Source organism: Acartia tonsa, chromosome 7 (assembly GCF_053477335.1).
Source record: "Acartia tonsa isolate MP-2025a chromosome 7, ASM5347733v1, whole genome shotgun sequence".
NCBI lineage: Eukaryota > Metazoa > Arthropoda > Copepoda > Calanoida > Acartiidae > Acartia > Acartia tonsa.
The window spans coordinates 45633168-45658591 of NC_137266.1; the positions used below are offsets into that span (position 1 = coordinate 45633168).

General features: G+C 32.0%; 1 protein-coding gene across 3 annotated transcripts in view; it reads left to right on the forward strand.

Annotated features, from left to right (window-relative positions):
- The window catches only part of LOC145323852 (synaptotagmin 1-like), a 64242-nt gene that overhangs the window by 10861 nt on the left and 27957 nt on the right, over positions 1-25424 (forward strand). For all 3 annotated transcript variants that reach the window (XM_080166434.1, XM_080166436.1, XM_080166435.1), the window contains exons 2-6: positions 1677-1721; positions 3254-3337; positions 4831-4928; positions 7916-8023; positions 19946-20047. In XM_080166434.1, the coding sequence (XP_080022560.1) occupies positions 1677-1721; positions 3254-3337; positions 4831-4928; positions 7916-8023; positions 19946-20047 (437 nt within the window). The remainder of the gene's footprint in view (positions 1-1676; positions 1722-3253; positions 3338-4830; positions 4929-7915; positions 8024-19945; positions 20048-25424) is intronic.

Sequence of the window (25424 nt, forward strand, 5' to 3'; positions counted from 1 at the left end):
TAGAAACAGATCTATAGTATAGATGTATAAACAGACAGCTACCTCCCTTCCTTTTTCAAAAACCTCTTTTGTCTGCTTCTAAATTATTTTCTGCTACTTGGCTGTGTTAATATAAGCGACACCATTGGTTGATTTTCAATGACCCAATAGAAAGGTTGCATAAGGTGGTTGCGATGGGGAGTACAGTTATTTAACCCTTTTTCCCTCTAGTGTTTACTAATATTTTAGATTACGTTAGGTTAAGTAGGGTTCAGATGAGCTACATAGGGACAGTACCCCTGTTGGGATAGATTATAGCAATCTACAGAAACTAAAAATATGTTTATTAAAGGGGGAGCAAAAAATGCGTAGAATTTTTCAATTCAAATTGCGCGGCTTGTGTTAATAGAAAAATACGCAGTTCTTTTCTACCATTAACACAAACCGCGCAATTTGAATTAAAATTATGATAGAGTGATTAATTAAATTCAACAAGGTTAGATTAAATGTATACATAAGTAATAGGGTCATGACATTAAATTAACTTAATATAATTTAAATAATTAGCGGCTGAATCCCAAGCATCTAGTGGAATGAGGGACTGAAAAATAGCATAAATCATCCATAGACTTTACTTAACCCCTTACAGTCGGGCCCCTTGCCGCAGCTTAATCAGTCGGGGGGGGGGGGGCGTTCAACGCCCCCCCAAATTATCTCAGTTTCTATTAGAGCTAGAGGGCTAAATTTTTTTGTGCAAGTCCCCTGTGTTATGATGAATTTCCGACCTTAAGTAAGTCAAGGTCAATTTTCGCTTCCTTCACCCTTTTATTTAACAACCTTTGTTTTTAGGTCCTTTTTTACTTATAAATTTCAAACGGTTGTAATTTTTTTTATTTTTGAAGCTAGAATAAAAATTTTTTTTGCAGAAAATGTTTATCTTTATGTAAATTTTATATTTGAAATATCAAAATATAATTTCAGCGGCCGCAGCTGTACTTGGCAGCTGCCAGCCGCCGCAGTCGGCGGTCGGCGGGAAAACGGCGGCAGATCTGTATGAAATTTTAATACATTATGTAGACATGTAAGATAAGCTTAAGTTTGAAATTTGAAGCCTCTAAGTCAAAAATTGCGGCCACAGGAGCCTTTTAAAGATTTCTGGAGACCTGGAGGATCAGGACCTGCAGGATCATACCTGGAACCTAAAATTGACTTGAACACCTGTATTTAATATGAGGATGTACTACTAGAGGATATTTTAGTATTTTGGTAAGATAAAATGCTTTGTTTAAGTCAAAAAAAATTTTTTGCTCTTTACCTGGATGACCCTGCCAGGTTTGCTGGCATCCTGTGCCCGCCAGGATGGAGATATTCAAAAAATTTCAACTCTCAGTTATGTCTCATACCCACACTTAAAAAGTCAAGCAGTTTGGGCTCTTTATCTTTCACACACAGAAAATGAGATATAAAAAACCGGATGAGGGGGGCGTTCAACGCCCTCCCCCCCCCCCGACCGTTAAGGGTTAATAGCTTGAACCATCCCAGGACCTATTTGAAACTTCCCTAAAATTGGAAAACAATTAACTCAGTCTTAATGGGCAATCAGAAAAACCCTTATTCTTTACATGCTATAATTCTTTTAAAATAAGAAAACGACAACTTTAAATTTTTGTATTAATTATGTTTTTTCTTTATTTTAGGACACTTCATAGAGAAGCGATCAGCAATGGAACCATTTGACAAAGGTTTGTTATTTTCAATTAAAACCTGTTTTATAAGCTTAGTTTCCCTCTGGATGACAATACAAATGACCAATGATAGACCAATACACAGACTAAATTACCAATTGTAGGTCAGAATACATTTTAATTGACCAATGGTAGGCCAGTATGACGTCATTTTTATAGGTATTGAAAAAGCTTCTTTCACTCACTATGCATGTATGTAACGAAAATAGTATTTAGGAAAAATATTTCGTTGTTTATAAAGAAAGGAAAGACATTTTGATTTTGTTATTTTTTTTTGCGAGTATCGAAATATATGAAGAATCGGAGAATCGCCCATCTTATAAATACACTACAAAATGATTTTTTATCTTCCAAAATTATTTCCATAAATGTTTCCATATTTCCTTAGTTTAAGATCCTTTATAAAATACTCTTTTGAAATGCATAGGATGAATTTGACCAAAATATTACTTTTTACTTTTATTTAATTTTGAAATGGTCGTTTCAGCCCAGTTAAATGGAATTTAATATGGTACCAAAATAAAATGATAACCAAACATTATACAGTTAAATTGCATATAAATTGAAAAATATTTAGAACTATTTTTTAAAAATCTGAATGGTTTGTTCAAATATTTCTGCCAACAGTTGTTTGTATAAAAAATAAGGATGTTAAAATGTTACTGTGTGAAAAAGTGAAAAAGGAAATATTTTCACAAAAGATTTATTTTGTAAAACTCAGATATTATATGGATAGTAGGATGAAAATATAGTTTAAAATACAAGTATGTACATTATTTTGTGTTCATCAAAAATTAACATTGTTTTCTTATTAATCACAATAGATATCAACACACACTAAAAAGCAAATTAAATAATTAAATATTCTAAAATTCTAGCAGCTGTTTTCTTATTTTCCCATTATAATATTCATCCCCTAGCCAGGGCTCGGCAGCCGCCTGTAAGTGTCAGGGAAATCAACCTTTTATCAGCTAGAATTCTGAACCTGACCCAAATATGGCTACCCCTCTTTTTTTCAAAGCATCCTAGCGGGTTTAGATTTGAGGCTTAGTCGCGACTGACGCACAGCTGCGGGGCCTGCCTCTGGTGTTTATGTGTTGTCTTATCCCTTCATTCCTGATTTTTCAACTCACGAACCTTTCAATTATCTTTCTTTTATATTTGACACTTTTTGTTTTTTTACTCACAAATTTTTACTTAAAAATATATCTCTCTTGCTTTCTATGCTTCTAATTATCCATCCATCCATCCATCCCTCCATCCCTCCATTCACCCATCCACCCATCCATCCATCCATCCATCCATCCATCCATCCATCCATCCATCCATCCATCCATCCATCCATCCATCCATCCATCCATCCATCCATCCATCCATCCATCCATCCATCCATCCATCCATCCATCCATCCATCCATCCATCCATCCATCCATCCATCCATCCACCCATCCACCCATCCATCCATCCATCCATCCATTTATTCATCCATCCATTTATCCATCCATCCATCTATCTATCTATCTATCTAGCTGAGACAGAGATGAATGAGAAGATAACAGATATAGCTGGTAAGACTGGACTCAAGAGATGGCAAATTATCTCAGCTTTGATAGGTAACAATTTTTTAATAGCGAAGCTAATCCATAAATCACTTTGTCTGTCCGTCCGTCAGTCAGTCTGCAAAGAAGATACCCTTTACCAAAGAGCATCGATCCAATATAAGATTTTCTTGGTCATCATCAGACACATTACAAAAATATAAATATTAAAACCTATCTTAGACATATGTGAAAGGTTTTGTGATTTATTTATATAAATACATGTTCAATTATGATTACTTAGTCCGCACACCCATTTTATTTTTAGTTTCGCTACTTATAAATGGCATTCTCGATCTTAATGTCAAGATTAAAGGTACTCTACAAGTTTGTATGTCTGTATAGTGATACTGCTTCCTCTATATTGTATTGCTTTTATTTTATGACATGTTTTAGTGTTTTTTTTCACCTACTTTTTGTTTTATTAATTGCCCTGTTGGTTTAATTTATTAGGATGACTTTATAAAACCTCTATATAACATGAGGGCTCATTAAACAATTTACATAAAGTTAGGCTTTGCAATATTTATTCAGATAACGTCTTTCTGTCCATCTGTATGTATTTAACAAAGATCTTAGCAACATATGTACCTAATCTGTTCTATGTGAACAAATTTTGAATCTTGTGGAATTAATTTTGATTAAAAATACATATATATGTATATATGCCCCAAGAGGCTAGTCGCACAGCTGCTAGTATTGTAAAAAAATATTAGATGAAACCCATCAAGGAAATAGAATGGCCAATGGATATTTATAAAATGAGTTATGTCTTGTATAAATCATAAAACTTGTCTATAAAAATAAATTCTATTTATTTTTATGGTCAGCGGAGCTGCTCTATTATGAACTATGCTATTGTTTAAGATATATGGTTAAATTTTTTTGTAAAGATTCCTTATTTTGTCATTTTTTGGTTGAGATTTAAATTTAATGGAAGAAATAGCATGGCTACCAAATGTGTCAATTACAATGAGTGGTTGAGACGTTTGGACACTCAAATTAATAAGCCAATCAATCAAATTCCCTACAAGCCCACTAAGTTGTTAAGCCAACGAATAATAAAACGTTATTATGAAAATTTGAATACTAGTGTAATAAGTAAGCAGTCCAATACCCCATCCCTTCCTGGTCTAATTAAGAACTTATATTAAAAAGTCCCAATTTGACCGTCCGTCTATATATCTTTTATATTTTTCTTTTCTTTCTATTAATCTATCTATCTATCTATCTAGTGCTCGGCCTGCTGACATTGATATTTCTGATCTGGTGCGGATACAGATTCTGTATCTATCTATCTATCTATTTAGTGCTCGGCCTGCTGACATTGATATTTCTGATCTGGTGCGGATACAGATTCTGTGTCTATCTATCTATCTATCTATCTTTTTAGTGCTTGGTCTGCTGACATTGATATTTCTGATCTGGTGCGGATACATATTTTGTGTCTATCTATCTATCTATCTATCTATCTATCTATCAAACTTTCTATCAATCTATCTATCTAGTACTTGGCCTGCTGACATTGATATTTCTGATCTGGTGCGGATACAGATTCTGTAAGAAAAAGCGGCCAAAAGACAGCAAGAAAAAGGGCAAAGAACAGGTATGAGCAAACTGCAAAGCATAGGTACTTTTTATCTACGGTTTGCCAGTAATTTCGACGTTCCCGAGGTTCGATTGTCAAAATACTCTTTGGATAATCATTAAGATATATAAGACTAGCGGCTACGCCCATAGAGGCCTCTAGTGGCACTTTGAATGTTTTTTTATTTAAAATATCTAATTACAGAAATAATTGTTTTATGTTTCGTTCAAGTCTCTTTTTCGGGAGGGGTAATTTTTTTCTAGGGGCGATTTCTCCTGAGAGGGTGGTGGTACCCTCCCCCAAAATAGTTATAAACCTTCCCGGGACTTATGAGAAGCTACCCTGTTAAGTAGAACCCGATCGGTTCAGTGGTAAGCGAGATCCTTCGGTACAAACACACAGACAAACACACAAACACAGTATAAGGATGAAATAATTTTAATGTTAGAGGTAGATTTGAAATTTTCATTAAATTTTAAGGATTTTTTTTATAAAATTCGTTTTTTTGCATAATTCTTTATTTAAAAGCGCAAATACAATTTAAGTTAATTAATTTTGATTGAAAACTACCTTTGCTCAGATAGTTTTTAATTCACCAATCACAGATATCACAGATGTCAAAATCAGTTACTTAAATTGTATTTGCGCTTTTAGATAAAAAATCCTTATAATTTGATGCAGATTTCAAATCTACCTCTAAAATTAAAATTCTTTTCATCTTATTTATCTTAAATTAATCATGCTTAAAATTTGATTGAATTGTACAAGCCCACCTGGATTTTATTTGTTTTCTATAAAAGTTCGAATTATTGAGATATATATTTTATGTTAATAAATAACAAGGTAATCAATTTGATAATAATTAATTCATTAGTTTGGATTTTGCTTTTAGATTTTTATATAACAGAATAGACATTTAAAAAAAAATTCAAAAAAATATTCAATATTTTTAGTAACCTACATTCTCAAATATTCTATAAATAACAGTATTACTTTGTTGATACAATATAAGCATCAAAGTTTAATATGTGCAGTTTAATGAAAATTGATAAAAATGTTTCGAAATTTTTTTTTTTATAAAATAATACTACGCTGGAAAAAATTTGAATTTGGTGAATACCTTATTTGAATCATGTTTTTCTTGATTGAGAGTGGTTTTGAGAGAGAGATAGATAGATAGAGAGAAAGAGAGAGATAGATAGATAGATAGAGATAGTTAAAAAAAAGAAAATAGAGAAAAATAAATAAAAATATAAAGAGAGAGAGAGAAGAGAGAGAGAGAGAGAGAGAGAGAGAGAGAGAGAGAGAGAGAGAGAGAGAGAGAGAGAGAGAGTATGTCTCTTCTATCTAAAAAGATCTTTAACAACACTTTAAAATATTTTTTGTTGTCGATTTATCTTGTGAGGGACGTGCTACCCTACCCCAAAATAGTTATAAAACTTCCCAGGACCTAAGAGAAGCTATACTGTTAGCGAGGTACAGACAGACACACACTGATCCTGTTAATTTTATATGAAGATTATTTATAGACAGATAGACGGACAAGTAGTTAGACAGACAGACAAATAGATATACAGACAGATTAACAGATATTTAGAGATAGACAGACATATTGCAGGAAGACAGCTATGAAGATTTACGACTAATTATAACAGAAAAAAAACAATTACACAGACAGACAAATAGATACACAGACAGATGAACAGATATTCCGACAGATAGATAGAAAGATTGACAGCTATAAAGATTAATTATTACATAAAAAAAAACAGAATATGTTTTTCTCTTTTTCTCTGATATAACATTATGTATGTATTGGTATTTCATTTTATTGAAGTTTTTTTCAAAAATATTTTGTGTACGTGCTGTCAAAAACATGGATTAGAAATATAGAATTTTTTTCCCGTCTCGCTTTGAAACCGATTAATATCCTGTGGATTAGAACCAGTTCTTAGCCATACTGAAAAATTTTGTCTAGCTTCGTATAATATCCAGTTTTCTACGAATAGAAATATGTACAATCATGAGATTAAAACTATTTTTTAAAACCCATGCCTTTGGCATCTCAGGTATAAAAAGCCAACGAATAAGTTAACGTGATTAAAAAACTTTAGAATATTAAATTAAATGATATAGTTAAATCAAATTAAGTACATGTTTAATATAAATATTAGTAAATTTAATTAAAATTAGATTAAAATATCAGAATAAAAGTCCATTTCACTGCTCAAGTGTAGTTTGATCTTGACATCTTATTACAAACTGAAAAAGCTTATACAATATTATTATTTTTTACATCATTTTTGATATAACAAAACAAACATTTTTTATTGATTTGGTTTGTAGATTTTAAATTCTTTTTAAAAGTAAGATGATATCATACATTGCGACTACAGCGGTAGGGAAGGATCTCGCCAACCGCTGAACTGATATGTTTTTCCTTTACAGCAAAGCTTTTCATAGGTCCATGAAAGGTTTTAAATTATTTACCTTCACCACCCTATAAGAAGTTGACCCTCCCCCCAATTTTTTTACTTTACTATAGGAGCCAAAATCTAAAGTGAAGTATCTACTTCCCCCTCTATCCTCACTCAAGTGCCTTTAGAGGCCTTTAGGGACGTAACCTCTAGTATTTGATATTTAAATTCAAAACTAGGTAATAAGTAAGAAAAATTAAAAACAAATGAAGATTAAAGTGATACAATTTTGTATTTCTTCATAGTGTCATGGTAGTTTGGACGAACAATTTGAGATAGTAAGTTTTTTTTTTCGTTGGCTTAACAACTTTGGGTGCTTAAGTGAATTTTGATTGCTTTGGTTCAATAAGTTGAGTGTTCTTGCGTTTCAACCACTAATTTAAATCTACAAAAGCGTTAATATTGTGTATAACCTTTGAAGATGTACATCAATTTATCAGCCATTTCATTGTCCCTTTAGTTCCCTGGATTGCTGTACTATAGTTAGTCGTCCATATTTAATCCCAGGATAATTATGGTTATTCTTAGGATGATGAGGAGTTTCTAGTTGAGAATGAAGAAGAACTTGATATGAAGGATGAACTTGACATCAAGCAAGATTCTACTGCAGAATATCTTGGAAAACTTCAGTATAAAGTAAGTTGTTAGATAGATAGTTGAAATGTAGGTATGTAAGTTGAGGTATGCATGTAAGAAAAATTGGGAGTTTTAGTAGGTAGGTAAGTAGGTTTGAAGATAGTTAATATATTTCAATCAATATTCTACTGAAGAACATCTTGGAAAACTTCAGTATAAAGTAAGTTGATAGGTAGATAGTTGGGTTAAAAGGTAGGTATGTAAATTGAGGTATGCATGTAAGAAAAATTGGGAGTTTTAGTAGGTAGGTAAGTAGGTTTGAAGATAGTTAATATATTTCAATCAATATTCTACTGAAGAATATCTTGGAAAACTTCAGTATAAAGTAAGTTGATAGGTAGATAGTTGGGTTAAAAGGTAGGTATGTAAATTGAGGTATGCATGTAAGAAAAATTGGGAGTTTTATTAGGTAGGTAAGTAGGTTTGAAGATAGTTAATATATTTCAATCAATATTCTACTGAAGAATATCTTGGAAAACTTCAGTATAAAGTAAGTTGATAGGTAGATAGTTGGGTTAAAAGGTAGGTATGTAAATTGAAGTATGCATGTAAGAAAAATTGGGAGTTTTAGTAGGTAGGTAAGTAGGTTTGAAGATAGTTAATATATATCAAGCAAGATTCTACTGAAGAATATCTTGGAAAACTTCAGTATAAAGTAAGTTGATAGGTAGATAGTTGGGTTAAAAGGTAGGTATGTAAATTGAGGTATGCATGTAAGAAAAATTGGGAGTTTTAGTAGGTAGGTAAGTAGGTTTGAAGATAGTTAATATATTTCAATCAATATTCTACTGAAGAATATCTTGGAAAACTTCAGTATAAAGTAAGTTGATAGGTAGATAGTTGGGTTAAAAGGTAGGTATGTAAATTGAGGTATGCATGTAAGAAAAATTGGGAGTTTTAGTAGGTAGGTAAGTAGGTTTGAAGATAGTTAATATATATCAAGCAAGATTCTACTGAAGAATATCTTGGAAAACTTCAGTATAAAGTAAGTTGATAGGTAGATAGTTGGGTTAAAAGGTAGGTATGTAAATTGAGGTATGCATGTAAGAAAAATTGGGAGTTTTAGTAGGTAGGTAAGTAGGTTTGAAGATAGTTAATATATATCAAGCAAGATTCTACTGAAGAATATCTTGGAAAACTTCAGTATAAAGTAAGTTGCTATGTAGATAGATATGCAGGTAGAAAGATATGTAAGAAAGTAGTTAATTTGTTCTTAGGTTTGCAGTTATTTAATAGATATCAATAGCTAAGCATACTTCAATATAAAATAAGCTGTTAGACAGATAGGTAGGTAGGCAGGCAGAAAGATAGGTTAGAAAGTAGATTTTTGTTCTTAGGTTTGTAGTAATTTAATAAATATCAAACAGGATTCTATCATATAATAACTAAAATAAAACTACGTCAATATAAAGTAAGTTGTTTGTTAGATAAATAGGTTGGAATATAGGAGATTTTTTTCAAATAATTTAATATTTTCATTAAATTTTGAACAGCTACATTCTTTAGTATCTTTAAAAACGTTATTTAATAATATTATAATATTGCAACTTTTCCCATAAGACACAGCTGGCATTTATTAAAACGAGGATCAAAGGGTGGCTGCACAGAAAGGATCCTCCACTTGACGTTTTATTGAAACTTGTCATTTTTTTATTGCCAAATATAACCATAGAGTTTTTTAGCTTTTGAAAGGTGAAATTTTTTGGAGTTAGAGTTGTGGTTGTTAATGTTATATTTTTACCTGAAAGTTGTTAATGCAATACCATTATAATTTTTATTAAATTGGTCTATTTGAACATTTTGTTAAATTTAAAAATCAGTTAAGCATCAAATGAACATGTTTTGCCTCACCTACAGTTACAAGCAGCTAGATTGTCATAAAAAAAGACAGATAAATAGACGTAACAAATGCGCCTGAATAAAAAAAACTTATCTTGTTTTATTGCACTTTTTATTGTTCTTTATCTTTTATTAATGTTTCACAACTAAAACTTGATAATTAATTGTTATTAGAGGTAATTTTTATATTTACAATGATTTAAAAGTAAACTATTATAATGGATATATTATTACTTGGATGTTACACCAGATTATTTCTCTAATATAGTGAAACTGGCAGCGGGCTAAAATAACGATACATCCCATCCATTCCCCTACCAATCAATGAATGAACTGACCAATTAATGAGTTCCATTTTAGCAACCAAATTTGATGACAATTTTTCCCATGTGATAATATCCACGTATTCTAAACTCATTTTTATAATCATGATTGTCTGAACAAACGAAAAGTATTTAAGTACACCTTGACTTAAGAAAAGCGTTTGTGTTATTAACCCTTTACAGTCGGGCCCCTTGCCGCACCTTAATCGGTCGGGGGGGGGGGGGCGTTCAACGCCCCCCCTAATTATCTCAGTTCCTATTAGAGCTAGAGGGCTAATTTTTTTTTTGCAAGTCCCCTGTTTGATAATGAATTTCCGACCTTTTATAAGTCTAAGTCAATTTTCGCTTCCTTCACCCTTTTATTTAACAACCTTTGTTTTTAGGTCTTTTTTTGTTTAAAAATTTCAAACGGCTGTAATTTTCTTATTTTTGAAGCTAGAAGAAAATTTTTTTCCCAGAAAATGTTTATTTTTATGTAAATTTTACATTAGAAATATCAAAATATAAATTTCAGCGGCCGCAGCTGTACTTGGCAGCTGCCAGCCGCCGCAGTCGGCGGTCGGCGGGAAAACGGCGGATCTTCATGAAATTTTAATACGTTATGTAGACACGTAAGAAAAGCTTAAGTTTAAAATTTGAAGTCTCTAAGTCAAAAATTGCGGCCACAGGAGCCTTTTAAAGATTTCTGGAGACCTGGAGGATCAGGACCTGCAGGATCATACCTGGAACCTGAAAGTGACTTGAACACCTGTATTTCATATAAGGATGTACTACTAGAGGATTTTTTTAGTATTTTGGTATGATAAAATGCTTTGTTTTAGTCAAAAAAATATTTTTGCTCTTTACCTGGATGACCCTGCCAGGTTTGCTGGCATCCTGTGCCCGCCAGGATGGAGATATTCAAAAAATTCCAACTCTCAGTTGTGTGTCATACCCATACTTATAAAGTCAAGCACAGTGGCGTGCGAACCGAAGGGGGCATTTGGGGCAATCGCCCCCCCCTAGCGACCAAAACGCCCCCCCCTGCCCCCCCCTAGCCACCGCCCCCCCCTGCCCCCCCCTAAATGTTGAAAAATGCCCCATTTTGCCCCCCCCTGGTCAATAAAAATGCCCCTTTTTGCCCCCTACCCTACAAAAAGCAAAACTATCCCAGTTTCAAAAAAAAGATCAAGAAATACTCCAAAAAAAATTTTTTGGCGCTTCGCGCCAAACAGACAGTTACTATTCATTTAACCTTACCAAATTTTTAATTAGTGTAGAAATTAGGTTATAATCTTTTTTCACTGAACATAACAAACCAGGTAATAGGATGTATTTTATTTTGTATAATATAAACTTTTTACCAAAGAAATTTTGTACATCCCCAATGATGATACACAAAATCACAAACCCTTATTTAGATTACAATTAGTGGATGAAATGTATGGAAACTCGACTTAATTAACCAACCAATCAAAATTCCATTAAAGTCCCCAAAGTTGTTGAGCCAACGAATAAGAAAATTTTATATGAAATATTGGGGACTAGTGTAATAAATAGCCCAAAAACCCCTCCCTCTCTGCATATTTGAAGAAAAAAATTTGCGCTTCGCACCCTTCCAAACGGTTTCTGCTTTTTATCACATTGCACATATGGGCAACCAGGGGATTTTATTCACCACCCCCAAATCAAGTTTTAATCATTCTATGAGTATTATTATATCCATATTACATCAGATTTCAAAGGAATCGTAAAATTACGCTTTTTAAGTAAGCTTTCTAATGCCTGAAAGTTAAGATATGCAAAAAATTTCTTACAGAAAAAGGCATATTTTGTGTGTATCACCAACAATTTTAAAAGTATTATAAAATCTCTTAGAATTAACGTAATTAGACAAAATAACTTTTGTTGAGTCATGCATTACATGTATATTGAGAATATAAAAGAAAAAAGCACAAATTGAAGATATTAGTCCAACATAATTCTAGTTGAAGTCAAGATTTTAGTTTATTTTTGTTTGTTTTAAAATCAACATTTAAGTAGACAGTATCAGGAAACATGTTTTCACCGGGTGCCACCGGCTAAAAAAGCAATATTTGATTACCAAAAGACATATTATAATCGCCAGTACTGGTTTCATTTACCCCCCCGCGCCCCCGTAGGGGTTTTTTGCCTGTTTTCTGAAGGCGGGTGCACAAAAACTTTGTAAGAAAATGCTTTTAAATGCGCTTTTAAAGTCAAAATTTAATAACATAGTTGTTTTATTTCATTAAATCCCTGCTTTATTTTACCTCTAAAATATATGGTTTTTTTCAAGTTTGATATTGCTGCGCTAATTTATTAGATAATTCTTCCTGTCAATATTGTAACAACCCGAAATTAGAATCTTAATAAGGGATATATAATTACTTGCATGTTGCACCATATTTTCTCCAACTAAAATGAAATTGTCTTTCCAGCATGCTAATATAACGATATCCCCTCCCCTCATACTGGACGTAAGAACTGACCAATAAATGAGGACTAAATTAGCAACCTAAATTGACAACAAAATTTACCCAGTTATAATATCCACGTATATTATGTCTATTATTTTAGAGTGTTTGGATAAATTGGAAACACTATAAAAGCTATTCAGTATGTAATTTACTATTAAATTTAAGCATTTGCTCTTTAATTGACCATATTCGCAATTTATCACAGTAGATTTTTTTTGCTTCGTTACTTATGAATTGTATCATCCTTATTGTTTTCCTTAGAGGTTGAGATAGATAGATAGTTGGATGATGGATAGATGGATAGATAGATAGATGGATTGATAGATGGATAAATAGATAGATAGATAGATGTATATATAAATGAATAGATAGATGGATAGATAGATTGATAGATAGATGGATTTTGCAATTTACCACACTAGATAGATGGATAGATGATAGATATTGCTCTAAATGGTGGGGAGGGGCTCTTTATGTTCGAAGTTTTAATGTAACTAAACAATTGTTTCTAAGGATTATTACCATTATCAATGATCTAAAGGGATAAGACAAAGGTCAATATAATTGATGTACATTCCCAATTATAAAACACAAAATTACCTCTTGTGTAGATAAAAATTAGTATTCAAAACATTTTAACACACAACTGTAAATCTTTGGCGACTAGTGTTATAAACAGCCAAATGTCCCAAAGGTTAAGTTAATATCCAAATAACGTGGTGTTCTTATAATTAATTGAAATTGGAATTAGCAAGTGTTATATGTCTGTCTATTGGTAATGCTTTGTTTTTAAATTATGTAATTACTTGGTCTTCATTTTAAAATCTGCAGTTTTATTTAGGAAGGGAGGGGACAATGGGCTGTTTATTACACTAGTCACCAAAGTTTTTTAAATTTTTTTTTTATATTTTTTGGCCTAAAAACTTTAGGAAGTTTTATTGATTTTTTATTGCTTGGTTCATTAAGTAGAGTGTTGAAATATTTTAATCACTAATTGTCATCTACAGTAATCAATTTCGTAATATAAATTATAATTTGATGTATCAATATTATGTAGTAGGTATATACAATATACAATGATACATATATTAATCGGTCAATGTTTTGTCCCTTAGATCCCTGTTTGTTAATTAACCCTTGTTAACAGTTGGGCCCCTTGTCGCAAATTTATCGGTTGGGGGGGAGGGGGTTCTTTTTGCAGGTCCCCTGATTGATAATGAATTTCCTACTACAAGTGATTCAAAGTCAATTTTCGCTTACTTCGCTCTTTTACTCAACAACCTTTGTTTTTAGGTCCTCTTTTACTTAAAAAATTTCAAAAAAGCTGTTATTTTCTTTTTTTTGAAGCTACAAATACAATTTTTTCAGAAAATGTTTATCTTTTTGTAAATTTTATATTATAAATCTCAAAACATAAATTTTGGCGGCTGCAGCTGTACTTGGCACCTGCCAGCCACCGCAGTCGGCGGGTGGCGGGAAAACGGCTGCGGATCTTTAGGAAATTTTAATACATTATGTAGACATACAAGAAAAGCTTAAATTTAAAATTTGAAGTCTCTAAGTCAAAAATTGCGGTCACAGGAGGCTTTTAAAGATTTCTAGATACCTGGAGGATCAGGACCTTCAAGATCATACCTGGAACCTAAAATTGACTTGAATACCATAAGGGTTTATGATATTTTAGTAAGATAAAGGGCTTTGTTTAAGTCAGAAAAAATGTTTTGCTTTTTATCTGGATGAACCTGTCAGGTTTGCTGGCATGCAGTGCCCGCCAGGCTGGAGAATAAGATATACAAAAAATTCCAACTCTCAGTTATGTGGCATAGCCATAGCTAAGAAGTCACTCATTTATAGCCTTCTATCTTTCACACACAAAAAATATGATAGAAAAAAAACGGAGGGGAGGAGTGGGGGGGGGGGGAAACGACCCCTCCCCCTAACCGTTAAGGGTTAATATACAGATAAACAGTAAACAAGAATCATAATTTCATTATAAATATAGATATTAGTTTATAAAAATTGATGTCAATCATGCCTACATTTATAATGGATTTATTATCACTGAACAAACTTGTAGCTGACTAAAATAAGGATTTCCCACCCACCCCCTTTACACCATCCCCTCCCCTTCTACCGAAATGAATTCCCAGGCCTCAACAACTCCTAATTTGACACTTTGAACACTAAAATCGGACTACAATTGACATAGATACACTTTAAAGGGCCCAAAAAGCTAGTGATAGAGTAGCTGCGCTACTGAAAAATTTTCATACTACTCTGATAAGTTAAGAAATGCATTCCCTGACCTCAAACATTCTATTTTGACATTTTGAACAAGAAATTCGGGCTCTAAATAATTAAATCCCCTTTTTGGCTGATATGCCCCAATGTGCATTGCATTGTATATTGTGTTTTTATTTCTTTAAAAACATGTGTAAACAACAAATATTTAATCAAAAAGTTATTTTATATAAAAAAGAAACAGCATTGATATTTATCTAAGCCTTTTTCTCAACACTGTATGTCTGTTTAAATGAATAACTATATATGATGTCATTTTATTTTCAGGATAAGTTTATCATTTTTTTGTGTACATACCCTTACATAAAGACATGTTTTTTTTATGGCAATTTTCATTAAAAACCATTAAAACTAACTACACTCTATATTCCTAACCTGATCAAATACGCCACTCTTGTTGTCTTTAATTGATTTTAGTTCAAAGGGGGAGTAAATATTTTAGGTGCGCTTCACGCACCGTCCTTATAAATCCTTGGAAACACCACTTAATCAAAAATTAACAGAGTTTTAAAGTGCCATTTAAAGAGGGTAGGATATGTTGATATAACTTTTTAGCTTCTCTATAATTCACTATGGCTGTCAGTACATAATGCTAAGGGGGAAATGTGATTTTTTTTTAACTGCAATTAAAGATAGAAGGCTAAAACTTAATGTTAACATTTCCATCATTATGGAGTATAATTAACTATTAAAAATTCATGGAGGTTGGACTGCTATTCAGGACGTTTTTGGCTATTTTTATATCTTTAAAATTTCGGGTATAGTCCCTTTTGTGACATTGCCTCTTAAGGTGCATTTCGTCGTATTTTCACAGTAGCTTTTCACCTATGTATAGCTCCTGCGGGGCCAATTGCCTAACCCTGCAGGGAAATCACCTGACCTAACTTAACCTAGAATAACCTTTTAAAAGCTACTATGAAAATACGACGAAATGTCCCTTAAGAGGCGTTGCCACAAAAGAGACTATACCCTATATTTCTAAGAGATTTTTATATCTGTAGATGAAAGGACAAGTAATTTTTTTGTGGATTATAATATTTAAAAAAATAAAATTTCTCGCTGATTCGAGCATCCAGTATGTAATTTACTTTGACTGTCATCACACAACATACAGGAAAAAGGATTTGTGACTTTTTCTACCTAAAATATATATTTATTTCAACAGATGCTCTTTAAATTTACTTGTCTGCTTTCTCATAATTTTTTGTGCTTTGCTACTTAAAGATGTTAAAATCAGTTTTAAATCTAAGGTTATTTTTTGGTAAATTATCCAAAATGAGTGTTTTTATCTCCCCCCCCCCAAAAAAAATTTTTTTAATGAGGTTATTCATCTTTTCTGCTGAGATTTTATAACATCCCCTTCCACCCATAAAAAATGTTTTGTGGTGGGGGGGGGGGGGGGAGGTTAAATTATCTTCTGTACTTTTTTTTCAAAGATGCTTTATAGCTCCCTTCCCTTGGTCATTGTAGGGTGGGGAGAAGGGATGGGGAGAAGAGATGGGGGAGAAGAGATGGGGGGGGGGGGAAATATGTGGGATATAAATAGAAAAAGGGATGGGGAAGAAGGGATAAGAACTAGAAGGCCCATAATCAAATAATCCCACCCCTTAAAACGCCCTTATTTAAAATTAGTATATATAATCAAAATGCCCCCCCCTAAAGCAAAGTGCCCCCCCGGGGCACTTTGATTTAGGGGGGGGCAAAATTTTACAAAATCTTCAAAATGCCCCCCCCTAGACAAAGTGCTTCGCACGCCACTGGTCAAGCAGTTTGGGCTCTTTATCTTTCACACACAGAAAATTAGATAGAAAAAACCGGATGGGGGGGCGTTCAACGCCCCCCCCCCCCGACCGTTAAGGGTTAATAGCGAATATTTAATAATACATATTGTCTCAGTACGTTCGTATATAGATCGTTACAGACGTTATCATGTCTGAAATTAAAAACATAGAATGGTGATTCCTGTAGCAGTTTAATACAATTTAGACAGCGCTCCAGCTCTATATTACTAACAAGTCCGTATGTCCATTTATTACATGATTTTTTCAGATTGTTTTCAATGTAAACTTTAGTAATATAGATTCCTATATCGATTATTTACAATGTTATAGAGATAAGCATCTGAATAATCAAGTCTTTAAATGTAAGTATGTCCACTTCGAAATAAAGTAGAATATTAAATACGTTGTTATTCTAATTATATATGTGTTAATGTTCGTTTGTCTGACCATCTGATTAGGTGAGCTTCGCTTTAATGGATGCTATCATCCTTTTTTTTGTTTATAACATAAATATTTTATTTTATTCAAATGAATTTTACAAATAAAACTGATTAATTGCTTTCATAATTTTCTTTAAAATAGCAATCACAAAAAAGAAAAAAATGTGTAAAGAAAAATCTGCTTCGAGTGCATTCTTGGGATTAATTTGCAATAAAATTTTCAACACAAGAATCCAGGGAGGGAGGGGACATTGGGATGTTTTTTTACTAGTCCCCAAAGTTTTATAATAACGTTTTCTTTTTTTCTTATTTGGGTACTTTTATTGAATTTTGATTGGTTGGTTCATTAAGTTGAGTGTCCAAAAGTGTTAATTCCTAATTGTAATCTATACAAGGAGTAATTTTGTCTATCATCATTAGGGACGTACATCGATTAATCGGCCATTATCCTATCCCTTTAGATCCCTGCAAGAGTAGGATGGTAATGTCCATAAAAAGCGCAGCAATACAAATCTCTTGTAAAAAAAAAATATTCTAGTTTTTTCTCATACACATATTATCATTATAATGACAATATTTTTTACTGATGTATATTAGTCCTACTCATAGTAGCTAACCTTCTTATATTATTCTAACTGGCGTATATGCTATAAATATTTAAAATCTTTGCTGCAAAACTATTCAGAAAAAAATCTATTAATTCTTTAATTGAATGTTCTATTTATCTCAATTGCTATCTCCCTTTCTCCTTTTTACAAGAGAGAGAGAGAGAGAAAGAGAGAGAGAGGGAGAGAAAAAAAAGAAAATAGAGAAAAATAAATAAAAATATATAGAGAGAAAAAATTTTAAAAAATGAGAAAAAAGGAAAAAAAAGAGGGATATAAAAAGAAAAAAAAATAGTAAAAGAGAGAGAAAGAGAGAAAGAGATAAAGAGATAAAGAGAGAAAGAGAGAGAGAGAGAGAGAGAGAGAGAGAGAGAGAGAGAAGAAAAAAGAAAAAAAATGTTTAGGTATAGAGAAAAATAAATAGAAATATTTAGAGAGAAAAAATGAGAAAAAGGAAAAACAGAGGGACATAAAAATAGTAAAAGACAAAGGTAAGAGAGAGAGAGAGAGAAAGAGAGAAAGAAAGAGAGAGAGAGAGCGAGAGAGAGAGAGAGAGAGAGAGAGAGAGAGAGAGAGAGAGAGAGAGAGAGAGAGAGAGAGAGAGAGAGAGGGAGAGATATGGAATATATAGGAAAAATAGCCAAAAAATATTTTTCTCTATTTTAATATCTCTACTTTACCTGAAAAGATAAAAGAGATAAATTTGTTGGATAATCTCTTTTTGGTCAAATGAGATAGCCACCCTTTCAAATAGGGACAAAGCTTGATAATCCACGAATAAAGTAGCAGGAAGTTCGATTGTGCAACTTAAACTAAAGTAAGAGGATGTCTGTAAGTCCGTAAAGGTCCAGGGAAATTAGAACTAGTAATAGAGGAGGATAACTCTACCCTTTAAAGATAAAAAGCCCATAGAGTTTTATCTTTTCCATTTAAATATAATTTCTGGATACCTAAAGGAGAGTGGTCGAGAGTTAATTTTGTTGTTGTTTTGTATATAAAAATTTTGTAAGTACCAAGATAAGGAAGAAGAGGAGTATTATTCCTTGGTATGTTTAATGCTATTTATAGGATAGGACAGAACAGCTCTATTGCTATTTTTAAGTTATAGAAAATCCGTAACCAAAAATTACTATAAAATTTGTCTCAGATAAAGAAATATATGTTATTACAGTATAAAATTACATATACAACTATTACCATCAATTCTAATAAACCTTATCACAGGGGAATTTATGTTCAGGAACTTTTTTTTTATTAAAAACGTTATATTTGTACAACAGTTTTGTAGTCAACAAACAAAGAAAATAAAAAAAAGAATAAATATAACAGTTATTAAGATGAAAAAAAAAACAATACGTCTTAGATACCGATTATTATTCGCTGAATTAGAACCGGTTTTCGGCCATACAAGTTTCCAGGAATATTCTAATAGAAATCCCGGGCCTTCGGTCCCTCGGAATAACAAAACTGGTTGTATTTTTTTAAATTTTAATTTTCGCGAAAAGTTGTCTATATTACGATACGATAAATATATATTTATAGATTTCAATCGGCATCATGAAAATCTTGTCTTGCAAAGTTAAATGAAAACTATACTGCGAATATAAAACTATGAAACTTAAAAAAAAAAATCAAGAGAGAGACACTGCGTTGGGATAATCTTTGTTTATTTATTCAACAACAATACATATGGACATACTCAGGGGTAGCTATTTTTACAATCAATTATACAAAAAATCACGAAACCTTTTAAAGTAAGGTGGAAGTATATTTTTTTATGTAATTGAAGAGGAGTGTGTAAGAAGGGGAGGAAAAGGGGAAGGGGGGTTTGGGGAAATTTTCCTTTAGAATTGTTTTTTTAGAATCACATTTCCTTTTCCATGGGACATACAGCCATTCTCTAATTATAGACTGGGTTTTGACTATAAGTGTAAAACACTAGATAAGGGGTTAGATAACTGTATGTTCCATCCCAAGGACCTTGTGCCGACTTTTAATTGGGTCTTTGAAGATCAACCAATAGTGTCGGGAATACTAACACAGCCAAGTAGCAGAAAATAATTTTCTAGCATACGAAAAAGGGGGGGAGGGGGTAGTAACTATTGATCTTTATCTTGACTAAAATCAAACACTAACAATTTTTCTTTCTGTTTCAGCTGGACTATGATTTCAACTCTCAGTCGCTGAATGTCACAATGATCCAGTGTTGTGAGCTACCTGCCCTTGACATTGGTGGCACTTCGGATCCATATATCAAGGTAGGCAGATAGATAGATAGATCCAGTGTTGTGAGCTACCTGCCCTTGACATTGGTGGCACTTCTGATCCATATATCAAGGTAGGCAGATAGATAGATGGATAGATCCAGTGTTGTGAGCTACCTGCCCTAGACATTGGTGGCACTTCGGATCCATATATCAAGGTAGGCAGATAGATAGATGGATAGATTCAGTGTTCTGAGCTACCTGCCCTTGACATTGGTGGCACTTCTGATCCATATATCAAGGTAGCCAAATAGATAGATAGATCCAGTGTTGTGAGCTACCTGCCCTTGACATTGGTGGCACTTCGGATCCAAATATCAAGGTAGCCAGATATATATATATATAGATAGATAGGTAGATAGATAGATGGATAGATGGATAGATATATAGATATATAATTAGATAGATAGAAAAAATAGATATTCAGATAGATTGCCAAATGGATAGATAGATTTATAGATAGATAGATACATAAGATAGATAGATAAACATCTGTACTTTGATATATGTAGATAGATAGACAGATGTACTTTCATATATATAGATAGATATTTTCCCATACTTCAACCAACTTTTGTGTAAATCCTGTTATTATTAAGTAACTTTTTAAAAACACTTTCATTTTCCTTCACATACTTGCAAACTATTGAAACAATGGTACAAGCGAACATATTACCTTAAATAGTACCTAATCAGTAGCAAACCTATTCCATAATTTGAAATGTCCGTCTGAAACTTTTTGGGAGAAACGTGATTTTTTCGGCTCGTTTTCAAGATAGACGCCTGAAATTTTCAGGGATTAAATACGTTCGCATTTTTCATCTAATCGCCAAGTTTAATTAAAATTCGTCAATTAATTGGGGTGTTAGATCGATTAATTATGTACCACTATTCTAATTCTAATTCTATGACAGTGACACTATGTCTTTGATATTATGTCGATCTAATAACAGCATAATAGTTAATTTGAAGCATCTGTATTAATTTTGGTAGATTCAAACTGGGAGGAAGGGGACAATGGGCTGTCTATGAAACTAGTCCCGAAAGTCTTATAATAAAATTTTCTTATTTGTTGGCTCAACAACTCTGGGGACTATTATTGTTTTTTAATTGGTTGGTTTATCAAGTTGAGTGTACAAACATTTCAACCACTAAGTGTAATCTACAGAATGAATGATTATGTGTATCATCATTGGGGATAAACATTAGTTTATCGGCCATTGTCTTATCCCTTTAGATCCCTAAGATTTTATACATATACAATTGTAAACTTTATTTGAATCAAATTTATTTTACTAAGAATATATTCTTTGCAATGGTGAAAGTTGAAATCTAGAACCAAAAGAAAACTTTAGAAAATATGAATGAGTTTTGATATAGTTTTAAGACTATAGGGTATACAGAAAAGAAATAATCGAAGTTCAATATTTTAAAATACTGAATTCTTTCTACTGCTATTAAAGATAGATGTTCTGATTTTTGTGGTCTATTCTGCGACCAATTAGCCATTTTATTTGTTTTCACTTAGCTGCTTTATGAGATAGTCTTCTATTATTTATTGAGACGATTCCCCTGTCAGAAAAGCATCTGCAATTTCTCGAGTATATTCTCCAGTTTAAAGACCATCCGTTCTGTATTAATATTTCAATAAAATATTTAACTTATGGATGTTATCATCCTTGTCTCTTAAAAACATTTTCTTTCAAACACATATTTCTTTCAAATATATTCATAAAACAATGAATTTAGATGATAAAATAACAAAAATAGAGAATATGAAAATAAAACTTGAAAACGAATTTCCTTTTTTTCTTTTCTGTATTGAAATTAGATTAATCGTATCAATTCTAGTACTTCTATTCATGTCGAAGCATTTACTAATTTCTTTGTTAAACTTAAAATTCTAAAAGTCTTTTTATTTCAAAAGACAATTGTTTCCAAAACAAGAAAATGTATCCTATTATATAAAGTAGTAAGGTTTTTTTTTTATCTTTAGCTTAAGATTTTGATAACTACTGAACAGATTTATTTCTTCATTTCATGCAAGCTTCTTATAAGTCCCTGGGGGGGTTTTAGGATTTTATTCTACTTTCCCTACTCCTTCTAATACATTGCTCCTAGATGCTAGGAGATCAGCCACTAATCCTATTATATAAAGTACTAAGCTTTTTTTGTCTGTAGCGAAGGATCTCGCTAACCACTGAACCGATATGGTTCTCCTTTTGAGGGAAGTTTCATATGGGCCCTGAGATGGTTTTAGGCTATTTTTTATTTTTAAAACTAAGTCTTTGTATGGTTTTAAGCTATTTTTCTGCCGTTCCATATCTCTTCAAATTTACAGCTTCTAAATGCTAGGGGCGCAGCCGCTAGTATTATATATATAAAGATTAAAGAAGTAAGGTTTTTAGGTGCAAAAGATCTTTGAAATGAACTTATCAAGTTATGTTTTTAGAGTAGTCTCAAAGGGTGGTTTTAGGCTATTATCTTATTATCTTGCCATAATGCTGTGGGCGAAACCGCTAATCTCTGTGTTTTTATTAAGGATTATCTTGGAACTCAAGAGTAGGACTGATTAAAAACTGCGTAGATAAAATAATGTCTAGGCTATGTACTTCATAAAAAGACTATTTGTATTCTTAACTAATGTTAGGTGACATACCTTGTTAAATAGTTGCTGCGCTACTAAAAATTGTATCTTAGATTAGCGAAGATTATTTTATCCCTAATATTAATATATGCTGATGTAGAGATGAGGAATTGACACATTTCTACTTGCGCAGCAACTATATACGTTCTAATTTTTACAGATAATAGCTACTCATTAATAGGGAGGGATGAGACATGGGATTGTTTATTACACTAGTCCCCAAAGTTTTCTAATAGCATTTTTATTAGTTGACTTTACAACTTTGAGTACTTTATTTATTTTATGAGTGTCCAAATTCCAACTACTAATTTTAATCTACAGAAGGGGTAATTTTGTGTATCATGATTGGGGATGAAATTCAATTTTGGTCTGCGTCTTATCCTTTTACCTCCTTAACTATTATTAATAAGCAGTGCCGTACACAATGATTCACTAGGTAGATGTGAATGAAAAAAGGCAATGCATTTATTTCTAACATCTTGTTTTAGGAGTAATCATATTTTTTTATTTTACCATACACAGAAAGATGTCTATAATACGATGCGATAAATAACTATTTTTCAACTTTTTTCGTAATTTAAAAGCAACTATTATTTTGCATATACTGTTTATGGATTTGTAATTTGATGGATTTAATGGATACTTTGATGTATTTTTGAGATAAACTTCTATATTGATTTTAGATTAGTATTAAATCTCACGATTTTTTATTTGTCCTGCTAACAGCATAAACTTAGTTGTAGTGCAGATACTCTATAACAAAGGCATGTCCGTCTCTCTGTAAATTTTAAAAAAAGGATTATGTTATGTTCATTGATTAGTTGGTAATAACTACTAAAACTATATCGGGTCATTCTTCTTAATAAATAGTTTATTGTCTAGTTTTGGGATATTTATTCTCCTTTCTATTTCCTTTATATTTTGTTTCCGGGATCTTATTAGGCAAATAGGAAACTTTACTATAGGAATAGCTTTAATGACTTCAATAATTTTCAAGATACCAACCCAAAGTGTCCCTATAATAAGTTAGGTATAGAGTAGTTGCGCTACTAATAAGAATACGCTAGGTTAATTAATTTGCATTAGTTAGCTAAATAACATAATATAATTAACCTATTTCTAAAAACATTAGGAATACCAGGAAGTACTACATTGACATGCACTTTTATTAGTAATTGTCGACTATATGGCATTGTAAAATTTGTCAGTGGTGACATATTATAATAGTAATTTATCGCATCGTATTAAAAACAGCTTTCTGTGGATATAAAAATTTAAAATTATAAGATAAAAATCAGTTTTGTTAGACCAGAAATACCGAAGGAACAGGTTTAAACAAAACTGGTTTTATTATCATGATTGTACATTTTTATATTTGTAGAAAGCTGGATACAATATGATACGATACATTTTTTTTAGTGTGGCTTAGAACCGGTTTTAATCCAGCGGATATTAATCGGTTTCGGCTGATTTTCCTTGCTATGCTTGTATAAACAACATTATAAGTTTCTTAGTTTATATAGTAGATTTGCTAATTTCACTAACTGGTCGAATTCTCTAATTTTAGGCAGCTTCGCATAGATCCTGGGATGGTTGAAGGCTATTTTATTGTTAGATATAAGTTTGAGGTTTAATGCTAGTTTGATGTGTTGCCTAACCGACCTAAATTTAAGGCCTCTAGAATTTAAACTCAGGGATATAAAGGGATAAGACGATGGCTGATTGATTGATGTTCATCCCCAATGATGATACACAAAATTACCCATTCTATAAATAAGAATTCGTGGTTAAAAAGTTTAGACACTCAACTCTATGAACCAACTAAAAAATAAAAGTCCCCAAAGTTCTCAAGCCAACTAATAAGAAAATGTTATTATACGACTTTGGGTACTAGTTTAATAAACAACCCAATGTCCCCTCCTTCTTGATTGGAACTACAGTCTTATGTTTACATAATAACAGCCAAAAAAGATTCAAATGGTTGTAAGGATTGTATAAAATTATTTTTAAAGAGATTTGCTTTAAATAATTCATTAACATAGCAAATAAATTTGTTTCTAATTCATTTCAATTTCATCATTTTGTCTGTTAATAAAAGTTTTTATCAAATTCTCTGTAAAGTTTTAAATTCCAATGAAGTTTTAAATCCATATTAGAATTTGGGTTTGTGGAAAAAAAGTTTCTTTTAATTTTATGGATTTTTCCTTCATTTTTTAAGGGTAAATATTATCATTAGAATGTTAGAAACGGCAATATTTAAGTAACATATTTATTTTTAAAAATATTTAGAATTTTAGTAACCCTAATGATTTATCTAAATAGGTTAGGTTTTTTAATTTAAATTGTATTTACACTGAGCGATATTTATCAATATGAGGGACTAACCAATTGGTTTTCTTTAACCTAACCTAACAGTAAAAAATGGATAATTTCCATATTAAGGAGGGGGGGGGGGGAGGCGGGGGTATGCCTAACTATCGTTTGAAGCAGCGTTGCGGAGCCGTTTGATTTTGGTGCGGCTCCGGTTCCGACCTGAAATCAAGAAAAATTTTGATTTTTGAAGGTTTTAAAAGTTTAATTTTTGATGAAAATGGACTTGGAAAACTTAAAAGGGGCATTTGCACATGACAAAACAGAGTTTCCAAATTATAATTTATAAAAAAAATCTCTTTTTTTAAATAAAAATTTCGGCTCCAGCTCCGGCTCCAGCAAATTATGGCGGCT